This window comes from Vipera ursinii (genome assembly GCF_947247035.1).
Source record: "Vipera ursinii genome assembly, chromosome: 3".
NCBI classification, from domain to species: Eukaryota; Metazoa; Chordata; class Lepidosauria; order Squamata; family Viperidae; genus Vipera; species Vipera ursinii.
In genome coordinates this window covers 132,966,759-132,980,538 of record NC_139516.1, presented here as the reverse complement: position 1 = coordinate 132,980,538, position 13,780 = coordinate 132,966,759, and the positions used below count along the sequence as shown (strand labels likewise).

General features: G+C 39.6%; 1 protein-coding gene across 2 annotated transcripts in view; it reads left to right on the top strand.

Annotated features, from left to right (window-relative positions):
• The window catches only part of CDH12 (cadherin 12), a gene marked incomplete at its 3' end in the record, with an annotated part of 168,137 nt that overhangs the window by 132,955 nt on the left and 21,402 nt on the right, over nucleotides 1-13,780 (top strand). For both annotated transcript variants that reach the window (XM_083358386.1, XM_083358385.1), the window contains 2 exons: nucleotides 1,371-1,558; nucleotides 13,461-13,714. In XM_083358386.1, coding sequence (XP_083214512.1) covers nucleotides 1,371-1,558; nucleotides 13,461-13,714 — 442 coding nt within the window. The remainder of the gene's footprint in view (nucleotides 1-1,370; nucleotides 1,559-13,460; nucleotides 13,715-13,780) is intronic.

The window sequence follows — 13,780 nt, the reverse complement described above, 5'->3', positions numbered from 1 at the left end:
TTAGCAATAAAGGCAGGACATGCAAGCCTCTTGGCCATTTTTTTTTAGGAGACTGCAATCCTCTTGAAGGGTTTGCATAGTTTTATTCCATATTTCACCAAGTATTGAAAATATAATGGTACTGATGTACAATAGTAAAAAAAAGAAATATTTCATCAGTCTAATATTTTATATTCTCAAAATAATCAGTTTTATGTGTCTGGAACTTGATTTCTCTTTTCATATATGCCCAGAGTAATTTTAGAATTGAATGGCTAAAAAAACAAAACAGAATAAAATAAAATAACATAGTAAAGTAAAGTAAAGTAAAATATGAGTTGCCAGACTTAGAAAACTTATCTGTCTTGAGACTTTGGTACTTTTTATCAGGCACAGGTAACCTCAGTCATATTTACTCTGAACTTAATGTATAAATGCATAACTTGAAACTCCATCTTCAGCCCACCAGTCATTTGTTTTTTTGTGACAGAAGACCACCCTCAGACCACTTTTGCTGGAACTAGAGCAGAGTATGTCATGATTCGGTGCAGCTTTCCCCCCCAAGAGTTTGGACACCATAATCCGTACAGTTCCACAGGAATAACAGCAGCAGATTGCCAGAATTCCCAGCAGCCACTGGGAAAAGAGAAAGAGTTGTTTTCCAACCTGGATTTAAAAATAACTATAAATGTTTTTTTTTGTTCTGGTGCTGATTCATTTTGGAAAACTAGCATAGCCATTTCCCCCTCCCCTTCCATTAAAAGACCATTCACCAAGGGATGCTCTACTCAACCAAGCTTTGTTTTTGAATAAAGTCATTTGTGATCTTTCACACATCCAAAGTTGCTAATGGCAGCTTATTTTCCCATGGGCAGATGGTCCTGATTGGGAGGGGGAAAGACAATAGGGATTCTGCTGGTGCTGCCTGGAAACTATCCCATGTTACGGTATGTGCAACACATGGCTCCTGCATTTGAAAAGAAAGCTGGCATTCTTTTCTCTCAACTCAAGGATGGGAGGAAAACACATTACCATATATGCATAAGAGAGAGAGAGAGAGAGAGAGAGAGAGAGAGAGAGAGAGAGAGAGAGAGAGAGAGAGAGAGAGAGAGAGACCTTAATGTTTATCTCTACTTATTGCTAATTGAAGAAGATTTCTGTTCTCAGAATGTGTGACATTGGCATATGGTAGTGTGGTAATGTTTTGTGTAAGAATTTGAGATTTGCTAGCTCTCATATAAAGAGGAAGATTTCTATCTGTGTTAATATAAGAATTATATAGTCCATTCACATAGTATGCTGTGTTGATAATGATAATGTAGGATGCATTTGTTTTCTGATAAATCCTTTATAAATGGTCAACAGATGATTAAATTGTCACTTCATCTTAGGTATCTTCCACCTGAAAGTACCAGAGTCATCTCTTGTTGGTTCAGCTGTTGGAAGAATCAGAGCAGTGGATCCTGATTTTGGGAAAAATGCTGAAATTGAATATACCATTGTTCCAGGAGACGGGGGAAACTTATTTGACATTAGCACAGATGAGAACACACAAGAAGGAATCATCAAACTGAAAAAGGTATTTAGCAAAGATACAGGATAACTGTCTGTCTCAATTTAATATACTCAGATAAACTGATAAGACATCGGACTTACCGGCATATGTGACTGGATCAGAAATGACCCCGAAGTATGCTTTACATGTTCATATTTAGTCATAATTATGATTTTTGTCCAAGAGCAAACTTTTTTAAAGTTTGGCATGAAAACTGATTCACAGCACTTTGTAATTTCATTCAAGATGGGTAAGTATGCTTGTACTCTTCTGAAAATGTCAGGCTATCAAATGGTACTTCAAATCATGGTTTCAAATCCTGGCTTCTTTAGATAGAGATTGACCCAGTTCAAATGAAATGGAAGACCATAACTAAGGCTTGTTATACAATCTAAATTTAGTCAGCAAATGTTTTGTTTGGGGATTTTTGCTCTGTTTCTTTGTTTCTTTCATTGCACAAAGAGCATTTATATTTTTAAAGACTTGCTAGTTATGCTGAAGTACTGAATGATGTGATCCTACTATAGCATCATATCACAAACCTTTTCCTTTACAATCAAAACATTTTGAAGCTGCAAACTCAAGTTTATCAGAACAAGAAAATGAAATAAAAAAATATTAGGGGCATTAGATTTTATATGTCTGAAACCTTCAGAAGCAGATTTTTCTAATTGCAGCTTGTTGTAGCATAAATTCAGGCAGCTGAACCCATGCATAACCAAAATCTAAGGCTAATCTGAATTATTGCTACATAGTTGGCTTAGTTGTGCAGCAACTTAAATAAACTTTCAGTTCTCTGTAAATCTGTGAAAAATAATTGCACCCTGGGGCTCATTTGGAGGTAGTTTATAAAAGTAAATGTGAGGGTTTAGATTGTTGAGAGAAAAATCTTCATCAGGGTCCATTCCAAGCTGGAATAAACAAAAAGAAGACTGCTTTAGAAAGAAGGTTGTAGTTTATTGAAGAGGAGAGCCAGACAGAAAGATGGCTCTGGAAAAACTGACCACATGTAGCAGGGAGTGGTGGGTTTTTATACCTTCTGGGGCTCTTGAGGTTGTTTCCTGTTCCTGTTTGAGGCTTTGCATTTCCTGAGTCATGTACTTTGACCTGAGTCTGAGTGTGCCCTTTTGGTACTGGTGGGTTAATCCTATTATGTCTCCTGTCCTTAGAATTTGAGTGGGGGTATGTAGATTTTAGGTGTCTTTGTCTTCCTAATAGCTTCCTGACTCCAACCTTACTGAATGGATTATTCCATCTGCATTTCTAAAAGCTGCCCTCTGCCTAGTTTCTGCTTGGAGAAGAGCTGGGGCTGGTTTCTTTTTTTTTTTTTTTTTAGAACTTGTCCATTATTCTTTGGGGAAATATATTCTGCCTTTTTAATATTTCCTAAAATATTTCTTTCTCTGGATTCTTCCCACAAGATGAAGAAAGGCACTGATATTAAACACCTTTCCTATGCTGCCCCCACATAGCTGCAATATTCATCTCTCCACTGGGGAAGAAAAGATTGAAAACGTTACATTTTCTACTGACAATATTTCATCAGATATGGTTCATCCACTCCTGCTTATGCTTGCACATTAGTCAGCCATTATATTTCCATGTGCATGAGTGAGTCCTTAGTCAGCTTCTAGTTTTCCATGAAATCTGCTTGGAATTTCTCTTTTGATCTCAGTGTTGTTGTTGTTGTTGTTTTAATCTTCATCTAATCCTTAGCTATTAGCAATTTAGTATTTGTCACCAGCAAAGTCTATCTGAAGCCAGATTCACAAAATCAAGTAGCAATTCAATTCAGATCATCAGTACTGTCTTGTAACTAATCTCCTCTAGCTGTTAAATTAAATAATATGAATGGATATAATATATATAACCAATGGGAGAATTTGCAGAAGAAAGGTATTTTTTTTATCTCTGGTGGACAAATGAGAAAGCTAAAAAATGTTGAGAGCAGATATGCATTTTGATCCATAACATTTTAAAAGTGAACGTACAATTGAAACCAAAGACTTTTCTTTTAGATTTAATGATAAACAAATGGAAACACCTTATGGAAATTTGCTTATGTATGTGATAACATCAGCAAGATTTTTATATGCACAAAGATAGAAAGATGTTCAAATACATACAATGGACCAAATAGATGGTGAAGCTGATGGAATTGGCAGAGATGGCAAAATTGACCACTTTGTTTAAAGAAAATACCTTGAATGATTTTGTTTCTATTTAGAAATAACTTTTGGATTTTTTTGAGAGAACAGCAATAATAATATAAGACATATACTGCTTCATAGTGCTTTACAGCCCTCTCTAAGCAGTTTACAGAGTCAGCATATTGCCCCCCAACAATCTGGATCCTCATGTTACTGATCTTGTAAGGATGGAAGGCTGAATCAACCTTGAGCCGGTGAGAATCAAACTGCTGACAGTCGGCAGAATTAGCTTAGAATACTAACCAATGCACCACCATGGGTCTTACTGTGCCACCACAACTCTGGAGAACTGAAAAAAGTTAAATGTTGATTTGTGTTGTTAGAAGTTGATGGGATTATAGAAATAATATAGACTTACATTAGCCTTAAAGTAAGAGTTTGATTTGTTTTTAATTCATATCTGTAACATAGAAAGTTGGAAGTCATTTTTCTTTTTCCTTTATTGTTCCTTTCCTATGTATTTCACATACACACACACTGTGTGTGTGTATGTGAGTGTATGCATGTGTATGTGTGTGTGTACGTGTATATGGATTTCTGTAATACTTGTATTTTATACTGCTATTCTAAGTACAGTATATGTTATCCAGATTGCTAATTTTATTTTTTTCTTGTTGTATATGTGTAGCCTGAGTAACCTTTTTGTATATGTGGTTTCAGATTGTCTTTTAGCCATTTTTTTTGTCTGTATGTACTTTCCTTAACTATCTTGGCATTGTCAATTTAGTTTTGGATATTTTGAATATTTGAATACCAATTCTCTTGGGCAGGTTAATGACTTCAGTAAAGTTAAATAAGATGTATTCCAGTACTTGTTATTAATGTATGCTTCAATGCATGTCAAAACCTTTTGTATTGCCTAAGGGGAAAATGATAATAAATTTGTTGACTGGAAGAATATGTATTAGATTCTATTTCTAATTTTTTTCCAATTACTTTTGTAACACATAATTTATGGGGAAAGGGCAGAGTAGATACGTGTAGTTCATCTTATATCTCAAAATGCAGTCGCTAACTCCTTCACTTTAAGAACAGGCTACAACCTTGTTATTTCCTAACAATGTCTAGTACCTTGCTGATAATCTTATGTCTTCTGCTGCCACATAGTGGTTTGTATAAAAATAGCAGCCAAATAAAACTAAGCAAGTATGTTAGCATTATAGCTGAAAAGTGTTTGTATGGTCTCTAGCAGAGCAATTTTATTATTTATTTAGGAGATTCGAATTTGGAATAATTCAAAATACTTGATGTTCTGTCAGTTGCAGCCCACAAGTTTAGGAATATGAATGGAGAAACGTTTGTGGATGCTTTTGTTATTTCTATCTATTGGAAATAAATAAAACCAGCTGAATGTAGCAGGAATAGTAGCTGTTCAGGAAAGGAGTGAATAGTTTTCAGAGCCTCAGATTCTCCTATCCTAACATCAGAAAGAATAAGCCTTAGAGGCTGATAAGAAATACTAAAGAGAATCACAGAGATAACTTTGCAGATCATGTGCAAAACACAAAGTCTGGGGGGGGGAGAAGGCTTTAGAAAGAAACTACAATAAAGTGGTCCACCTTGATAGTCTTTGAAGGGAAGGGCAAAGGCTTTCTAATTTCTGTTACTGTAGCTCAGTGTTTCTCAACCCTGACAACTTTAAAATCTGATTATGCTGGAGAGCATCAAATGCAGTATCTCAAGCGATTACTGCTTGTACAAAGGCCATTATGTATTAAGAAAGAAATGTCAGTGGAAACATTCAACTGAAAAACATCAACTTAAAAATAACATGCAGGATTTTGATTGATGCTGGATTCATTCCAGTAGCCAAATCATAGATAGACAGCCTAGAGCAGAGGTGTCAAACTGTCGGCCCACAGGCCGGATGCGTCATCTGGAAGCTGCGCCCACCCCATTGCCGGCAATGGCAAAACAGTCCCGATATGTTGCGTGACCTCAAGTGACGTCACGAGTTTGACATGTCTGGCCTAGAGCGTTCACTGAATCAGTTAAAAGAAAGAATATTGGGATGTTTCAATAATGGAATTTACCCTGAGACAGGCTTGTGTATACCCAGTGGGACGCACTAATTCACAAGCAGAGTTACGTAGAATATTGTTCATTTTTATCCATTCTGTAATATACTAGGAAAGGTGTAGCATGTTGTTCAAACCAACTAATAGGAATCGAAATCAATAAATTAACATTATTTAGTTTTAAAACCCTGGGACTGGACATAGCAGAGATAATTATTTATGGTCTCCCATTATGATCTGTCAGATGACTTGAAAAAGAAGCACATTTCATAAGGTTCCCTATTATACTAGGGGACATACTGTGTTGGTTCTTCTCTTTCTCATTATGACATTATTTTAACCACGTGGAAATTGGACAGAAAAAATCATGTTTATAATTTGAAAAAAAACATTTGAAAATAAAACTGTCAATTTAAGTATAGTATTTCTGCATCATTTCAACATGGGATAAGGCAGCCAACACAAAGAATTCTGGCTGAAAGAGTGTCTTTCATTTCATATCCCATGTTGCTCTTACTCAGTCTTTATTTATCAAGTCTGGGCAGCAAGAAAAATATAGCAGAGTTAGTTGATTTCCCCACAACTGAGGAACAGTCTTCCCTAGAAATTCATAAAGGATTGTCCTGATTTCCTTTGGGGGCTCTGTGAGTTTGGCATGCTGTTAATACTTTCAATAGCTCACTCTGTGCCAGCAGTCATTAAAAGAGCCGTGGGAGAGAGCTGATAAGTAAGAAAAAGAAACACAAGATTTTTGCAAATGAACTGTTAAATTTATAGAATGGATCATATGCATTTAAAAAAAGAGTTGAAAGGCAGGACGTTTTGTTTTGTTTTTTTGTTTTGTTTTGTTTTCTGATGTGCACTCCATTAGAGAGGGGGTCGTTTTCAATTCCTTCTGACTCAATGATCAAGAGATTATACAGTAGGTGAATCAGACTCCTCAACTAACAGCTCAGCCTGGGTTTGGTAGCTGAGATAATTAAATCAATGTATCCTCATGTGGCAGCTATGAAAACAGATTCCATAGTAAGAACAATCTGGAAAGCATTTGAAAGCAAAGCAGTCAATTTATTTTATTTTATTTTATTTTAATTCCATTTATATCCCGCCCTTCTCTGAAGACTCAGGGCGGCTTACAAGCTTAGCAGTAGCCTTCATTCTATGTATATGCCTGCTTATTAGGGCTTTCACACACACACACCCAAGCGGCATTATTACAAAGTCAGCTTAATTGCCCCCAACAATCTGGGTCCTCATTTTACCTACCTCGGAAGGATGGAAGGCTGAGTCAACCTTGAGCCTGGTGGGATGCGAACCTGCAATAATTGCAGGCAGCTGGTGTTACTTAAGGAGGCATTAGCCCACTGCTCCACCAAGGCTTTATAGTACTTATGCATTATTTAAACAGTGATAGCTATTAACAGGGATGTTTTCAAAAGAAGATAAATCCATGGAATAAATTTTGATCAAGAGGCATTGGGTTGAAGACTATTCTAAGTTGAAAGTAATGTGCTTTTAATTACTAACTAAACTGAAAGGAACACAGTGGTTAAGAGTATTTCTCCAGCTTGCAAGCATGTAGAAACATCCAATGTGCCTCTGTAAGAAACAAATATTGATCTAAGATGGGCCTTGTTCCAGTTCAGCAGGTTTAATCTTATGTTCTTATGGGCAAACAGGTACAAAACAATTATGAACATTTGCTTTTAATGTTTCCCATTTCGATTTAGTGAATATGAATTTTAAAGCTATCATTTCCCAGACAAAACCTTAGGGACAGAATAGAAGAAGAATTGAAATAATACAAGGAGTTGTCCATATGTTTGCCGGCCCGTGGTAGTTCATATAACATAAATGTTCAGAGGGTTGCATTTATGTTTTCCTTCCTGAAAGCAGATTGAGTGGGAATCCCAAATACCAAAATTTATAGCCTTTGATTGGTGGGTCACTAACTGCATGCTTAAATTAAAGAGAGCTGTACAAGTGCATATTTTCTTAGACTAAGGCTGAACAGCATTGCTAATTCAGTGTAGGGATTCTTCCCTAATTCTGTTCAGGCAATGCCAGTCAGTGGATAAATATAGAATCTCTTTAGCTCTTCACAGATGGTAGACAGCACTGTTTTGTTTCCTGTTACTGTGCAAAGACTATGAATGAACATAAATATATCCCTTTATTTTTGTGTTTCTGCTTTCTTTATAACAACTGTCTAGTCAATCATTTTGCTTATGTTGTGTTCTTCAGTATTATTAAAAAAATAAAATTACAGAAGCATTCTGTTAGTCCTTTCTTCGAAGCCTGAACTGTTATGAAAGCTTAAGCTGTGATTTTATATGTAGGTTGGGTTTTTTTTTGCTCCAAAGTGGGATAATTCAGATTCCACCTGAGTTTAAGTGGAAAGAAAATGATTTGAAAAGTGGAAGAATTAGTTTCAGTAAATATTAGCTCTTGAATTCATGCATGTTTAAACATGTGTACCTATGTATATGTGGGTATATATACTGTAATTCTTGTGATTTTTATGTAGTTTTTTTTAATGCCTTCATACGGGAGACCTTATGTCCGCGGGAGACCACTGTTGTCCAGATAGGCGGGAGTGAGTCCCTTCTCATGAGATGTGGCCCTCGGGTTCAGTTGGGCCTGTTGCTAACATACCTGGCGCCCAGCTGTGTGGCAATGGCCCTGCCTGAGCTGCTCGACACCCTCTCAGGGTTGGCGGTGGAGTTTCCCAGACTTATAGTTCTGGGTGACTTCCCTGGGAGAGTCATCAGGGTTAGCTCGGGAGTTCATGGCTTCCATGACGACCATGGACCTGACCCAAGTAATTCAGGGTCCGACTCATGGGGCAGGTCACACCCTTGACCTGATTTTTCTATCTGGACAATGGTTGGATGATTTGGGAGGGGGCTCACCAACTTTTATCCCCCTGTCATGGTCCAATCATTATCTCCTGCGGCTGGTCTTCCATTGTGCCACCCCCCACTGCCGGGCTGTGGAACCGACCAGGTGGATCCATCCCAGGCGCCTGATGGACCCACAATGGTTCCAGATGGTGCTTGGGTCCTTACCTATCTCCCTCACTCACAGCCCGGTCGATGCCTTGGTGGATGCCTGGGAAAGGGCGGCCACCGAGGCACTCGACAGTGTTGTACCCTTGCGACCCCAGACTCGGCACAGATCCCGTTGGGCCCCATGGTTTTCTGTGGAGCTCCGGGAGATGAAGCATCGGAGATGGGGTCTAGAGAGTGGTTGGAGGTCCACCCGGTCTGAATCTGACTGATTGCGACTAAGAGCCTTCACAAGGTCTTACCTCGCTGTGATGAGGACGGTGAAGTCTAATTACTTCGCTGCCCTCATCGCATCCGCAGATAATCGCCCAGCTGCCCTGTTTAGGGTGACTCGCTCTCTCCTTAATCGTGAGATGAGGGAGGAACCCTTACAGGGATGGACTGAGGAGTTTAGTCATCATCTAGTGGACAAAATCGCTCAGATACGGACCAGTTTGGACTCTGACTGGGCAGAGTCTGGCATGGAGGAATCAAGCGGTCTTGAGCATGTTATCTGGACTGAGTTCGACCTGTTTCTCCTGATGACGTGGACAGGATCATGAGGAGACTGAGTTCCACCACCTGTTTACTGGACCCGTGCCCCTCCTGGCTGGTCTATGCGGCTCGGGAGGAGACACGAGGCTGGTTCCAGGCAGTAATATCTGCTTCCTTGAAGGAGGGTATCTTTCCCACTGCCTTGAAGGAGGCGGTGGTGAGGCCCCTCCTCAAGAAGCCTGCCCTGGACCTGGCTGTTTTAAATAACTACCATCCAGTCTCCAACCTTCGCTTTTTGGCGAAGGTTGTTGAGAGTGTGGTGGCGCATCAGCTTCCTCTGTTCCTGGAGGAAACTGATTATCTTGACCCGTATCAATCAGGTTTCAGGCCTGGGTACAGCACAGAGACAGCATTGGTCGCACTGGTGAATGACTTCTGGCAGGTTCAGGACAGGGGATGTTCCTCTGTCCTAGTCCTTTTAGATCTCTCAGCGGCTTTCGATACCATCGGCCATGGTATCCTACTGCGGCATCTCAGGGGGTTAAGAGTGGGAGGCACTGTTTTACGGTGGTTCTTCTCCTACCTCCTGGGCCACTCGCAGTCAGTGTTGATGGGAGGGCAGAGGTCCGCCCCGAGGTCTCTCATTTGTGGAGTCCCTCAGGGGTCGGTTCTCTCTCCCCTCTTGTTCAACATCTACATGAAACCACTGGGCGAGCTCATTCGTGGTTTTGGGGTGGGGTATCATCAGTACGCTGATGATACCCAAGTTTTTCTCTCCACCCAGAACCAACCCAGTGATGCACTTGACGTGATGTCCCGTTGCCTGGAAGCGGTTCGGGTTTGGATGGGGAGAAACAGGCTTCATCTCAATCCTGCCAAGACTGAGTGGCTGTGCATACCGGCATCTCGGATAAACCAGGTTGTTCCACCACTAATGATGGGGGTGAGGTGTTACCCCCCATCGATAGGGCTCACAACTTGGGCATCCTCTTGGATTCACGGCTCAATTTTGAAGACCATATAGGAGCCGTGACCAGGGGGGCTTTTGCCCAGCTTTGTCTGGTATACCAGTTGCGGCCCTATCTGGACCGAGATGCCCTACGCACAGTCACCCATGCGCTTGTGACCTCCTGGCTAGACTACTGCAACACTCTCTACATGGGGCTGCCCTTGAGGACCACTCGGAGGCTTCAACTGGTGCAGAATGCAGCTGCGCGAGTTGTTATTGGAGTCTCCCGATACTCCCATGTAACACCTCTTCTCCGTGAGCTGCATTGGCTTCCGGTTGCCCTCCGGGTGAGATTCAAGGTGCTGGTAATGACCTATAAAGCTCTAAATGGCTTGGGTCCGGACTATCTAAGGGAACACCTGCTGCCGGCATCAACTTCCCATCGTCCTGTGCGCTCCCACAGGGAGGGCCTTCTTAGGGTACTGCCGGTTAAGGAATGCCGGCAGGTTATTCCCAGGGGAGGGGCGTTCTCTGTGCGCCGGCCCTTTGGAACCAACTTCCCACGGAGCTTAGGACTGCCCCCGACCTTCACTCATTTCGCCGGGACCTGAAAACCTGGTTTTTTGAGCTGTCTGGCCCAGACTGAGGGGTTTTAATTATTTAATTAATGGGGTTTTAGCTTAAATTCAGGGACTTAATTTAATCTTAGTTTTAATCAATTTTAACTTTGTATGTTATGTATTTTAATTCTTCCCTGTAAACCGCCCTGAGTCCTACAGGAATAGGGCGGTATATAAATTTAAATAATAAATAAATAATAAATAAATGTGTGTTTTTATGTTTAGTTCTGTCTCACCATAATTAGAACCACTTTATCAACATTAACATATTAATAGATGCTTTATTTTTCCGATACAGATCAATTTCACTTTTTCATCTCATAGCTGGTAAATACATCTTCCTTTACTGACCAGAAAACTAGTTATTTTACATGGACATAGTAATGATTCAGATTGGATTCTGCTACCCTGCTTTATGCCCTACTAAATAGTGGTATTTTTTGAATATGTAGGCTTGCAGTTTTAGTTCTTGTTTGTGTGTCAGGTTATGATGCAAAACTCTGGGTATTTAGTAGTCTAGCATAATATTGAAATACTGACTTTTCTTTTTGGCTCTCAGTGGCTCCCTATTTGAGACAAATAAATCATCTTGCTTCTAGAGCAGGCTGAAGATATAGTAATCAGCACATGGTTTAACTCAACGCTTTGCAAATTAAATTGACACTGCAATTATTGCTCTTGGCAAGAAGCCTCCATTGGCCAAAGAAAAATAATGAGCCACATCAAGAATGTTGGTTCTGAGTATTTGGGATCTAAAGTTGCTATTGGATTTAGTTTGCAAAACAGAGTGAAGGAGGCTCTGATAGAGAGAAAACTCTATGAAATGTTGTAGAAGGATGTTTCGTAATTAGTATATAGTACCCTGTTATCAGTATCTTGGTGCTATCTTCATTGACCAAGACCAATTATATGGCATATTCTGCCATACATCAAAAACATTTCAGAAGCAGTAGAAAGCAGTTTCCAAGATCTGCAAGTGGGCATCAGCCACCACCCAGAGGCTACCATAAAAGGACAAACCATGCATTACAAAGATTGCTTGGAGGTGGAAGAAAGTTCTAATGTAATTTACAGGATTCCCTGCATGGCTTGCCCCTGTGACCATGTTGAACAGATGGGGAGGAAGCTCACCACTAGACGACAAGAACATGAGTGAGCAGTTAGACAAGGAGACCCAAACTCATTGGTAGCCTCGCATTGCAATGAACAAAGACATGCATTCAGTTTTGTAGCTACTAAGATGTTTGGCTGAGCAGGGACAAAAAATGCCATGGAAATTATTGAAGCCTGGGAAATGGGCCCCTTGTCAGTCAACAAGAGTGCTGATTTACCACCAGCTTATCAGGTACTTAGGGGCCAAGGGTGCAGCAGCACTAGGAAACAACAACCAATGACTTAATAGCTCACCATCAACATCCCGATTAACAACTAAAAGCCACCCACAATCACACACACATAAATACTATATACATGGAGCAGCTCAGTGCATGCATTCTGGAGAGAAAAAAACTTCCCTGAGAATGGGCTCCAGCGTGAGTCCAACAGCTTGAAAGACTAAAACTCTGGTCCAGGTGACCGACTCATATTGGATCCTGCAACGTTATCCTGGCATGTGTATCTTTGACTCCATTTGTATCTACACTGTCTTTTCTGTGCCAGATAATAGCACTTTTTTTCTCCCAGAGCTTTTAGTGATTTGTAATTTGTGATAGATTTAAACATTTATTATCATTATGTACTCTTTGTTTTTTGTTTTTACAGTATAGTGTTATTGTTTTTACCATATAGTGTTATTGTTTTTACATTACAGTGTTATTGTTTTTACTGTACAGTGTTATTGTTTTTACATTACAGTGTTATTGTTTTTACTGTATAGTGTTATTGTTTTTACCATATAGTGTTATTGTTTATTGGGTCTTGCATATTTTATGCAACATAATGATGTACGGTTTTATCAATGATTTTAACGTTCCTTTTGAATTGTTTGAATTTATTGCAAATAAATATTTATTTCAAATAAATAATCTATTATAGTATAAAAATATCTATTTTATTGCATCTTAATTGAAAAAGATTCAGACTGAGAGATTTTCTGATATCCTTTCCCATACTTTTATGTTTGCAATTTAAGATAACAGCATTATGTTGTTAATACAACTGACCACCAGGTGTCAGTGTTTGTCAAGAATATACCAAAGAGAGTCAATAAACGCCAAAAACCTTATCCACTTACCTTCTTGTAAAGATAGGAGCAGCTTTTGTTTCTTTTAAGAAGGTATATCAGTAAGCAGCACCAAGAAACCAACTGTGTAATCTTTAAAGAGATAACAACGAATATGTTTCCTGGTTTCTTTTACAAAATCTCTAGAGCTGGACCCTCTATTTTGTAGTAGGATTTGTTACACATTGCAAAATGTGCTCCAAGTCTTCATTCAGCCCCATCAAAATGTTTATTGTACAGTACAATAAACAGTAACAAAAGTCAATATTCAGTTAAATGAAGTTATGCACAGAGGCAACATTTTTATTCTGTTAAAAGATCTTAGAGAGTTGTATAATTAATCTGATTCATCTGTCTACATTGCAGCCCCTGGATTTTGAAACAAAAAAGGCATACACCTTCAAAGTGGAGGCTTCAAATGTCCATCTTGACCATCGCTTTCATTCGGTGGGTCCATTCAAAGATACGGCAACCGTGAAGATCAATGTCCTAGATGTGGATGAGCCTCCGGTTTTCAGCAAACCATTTTACACCATGGAGGTATATGAAGATACTCCAGTTGGGACCATTATAGGAGCAGTTACTGCCCAGGACCTGGACATTGGAAGCAGCGCTGTCAGGTAATGGAATGCTCCACAGCTCATGAACTCAAACTCATTGAACGAACTGGGAGCAGTAAAGATAAC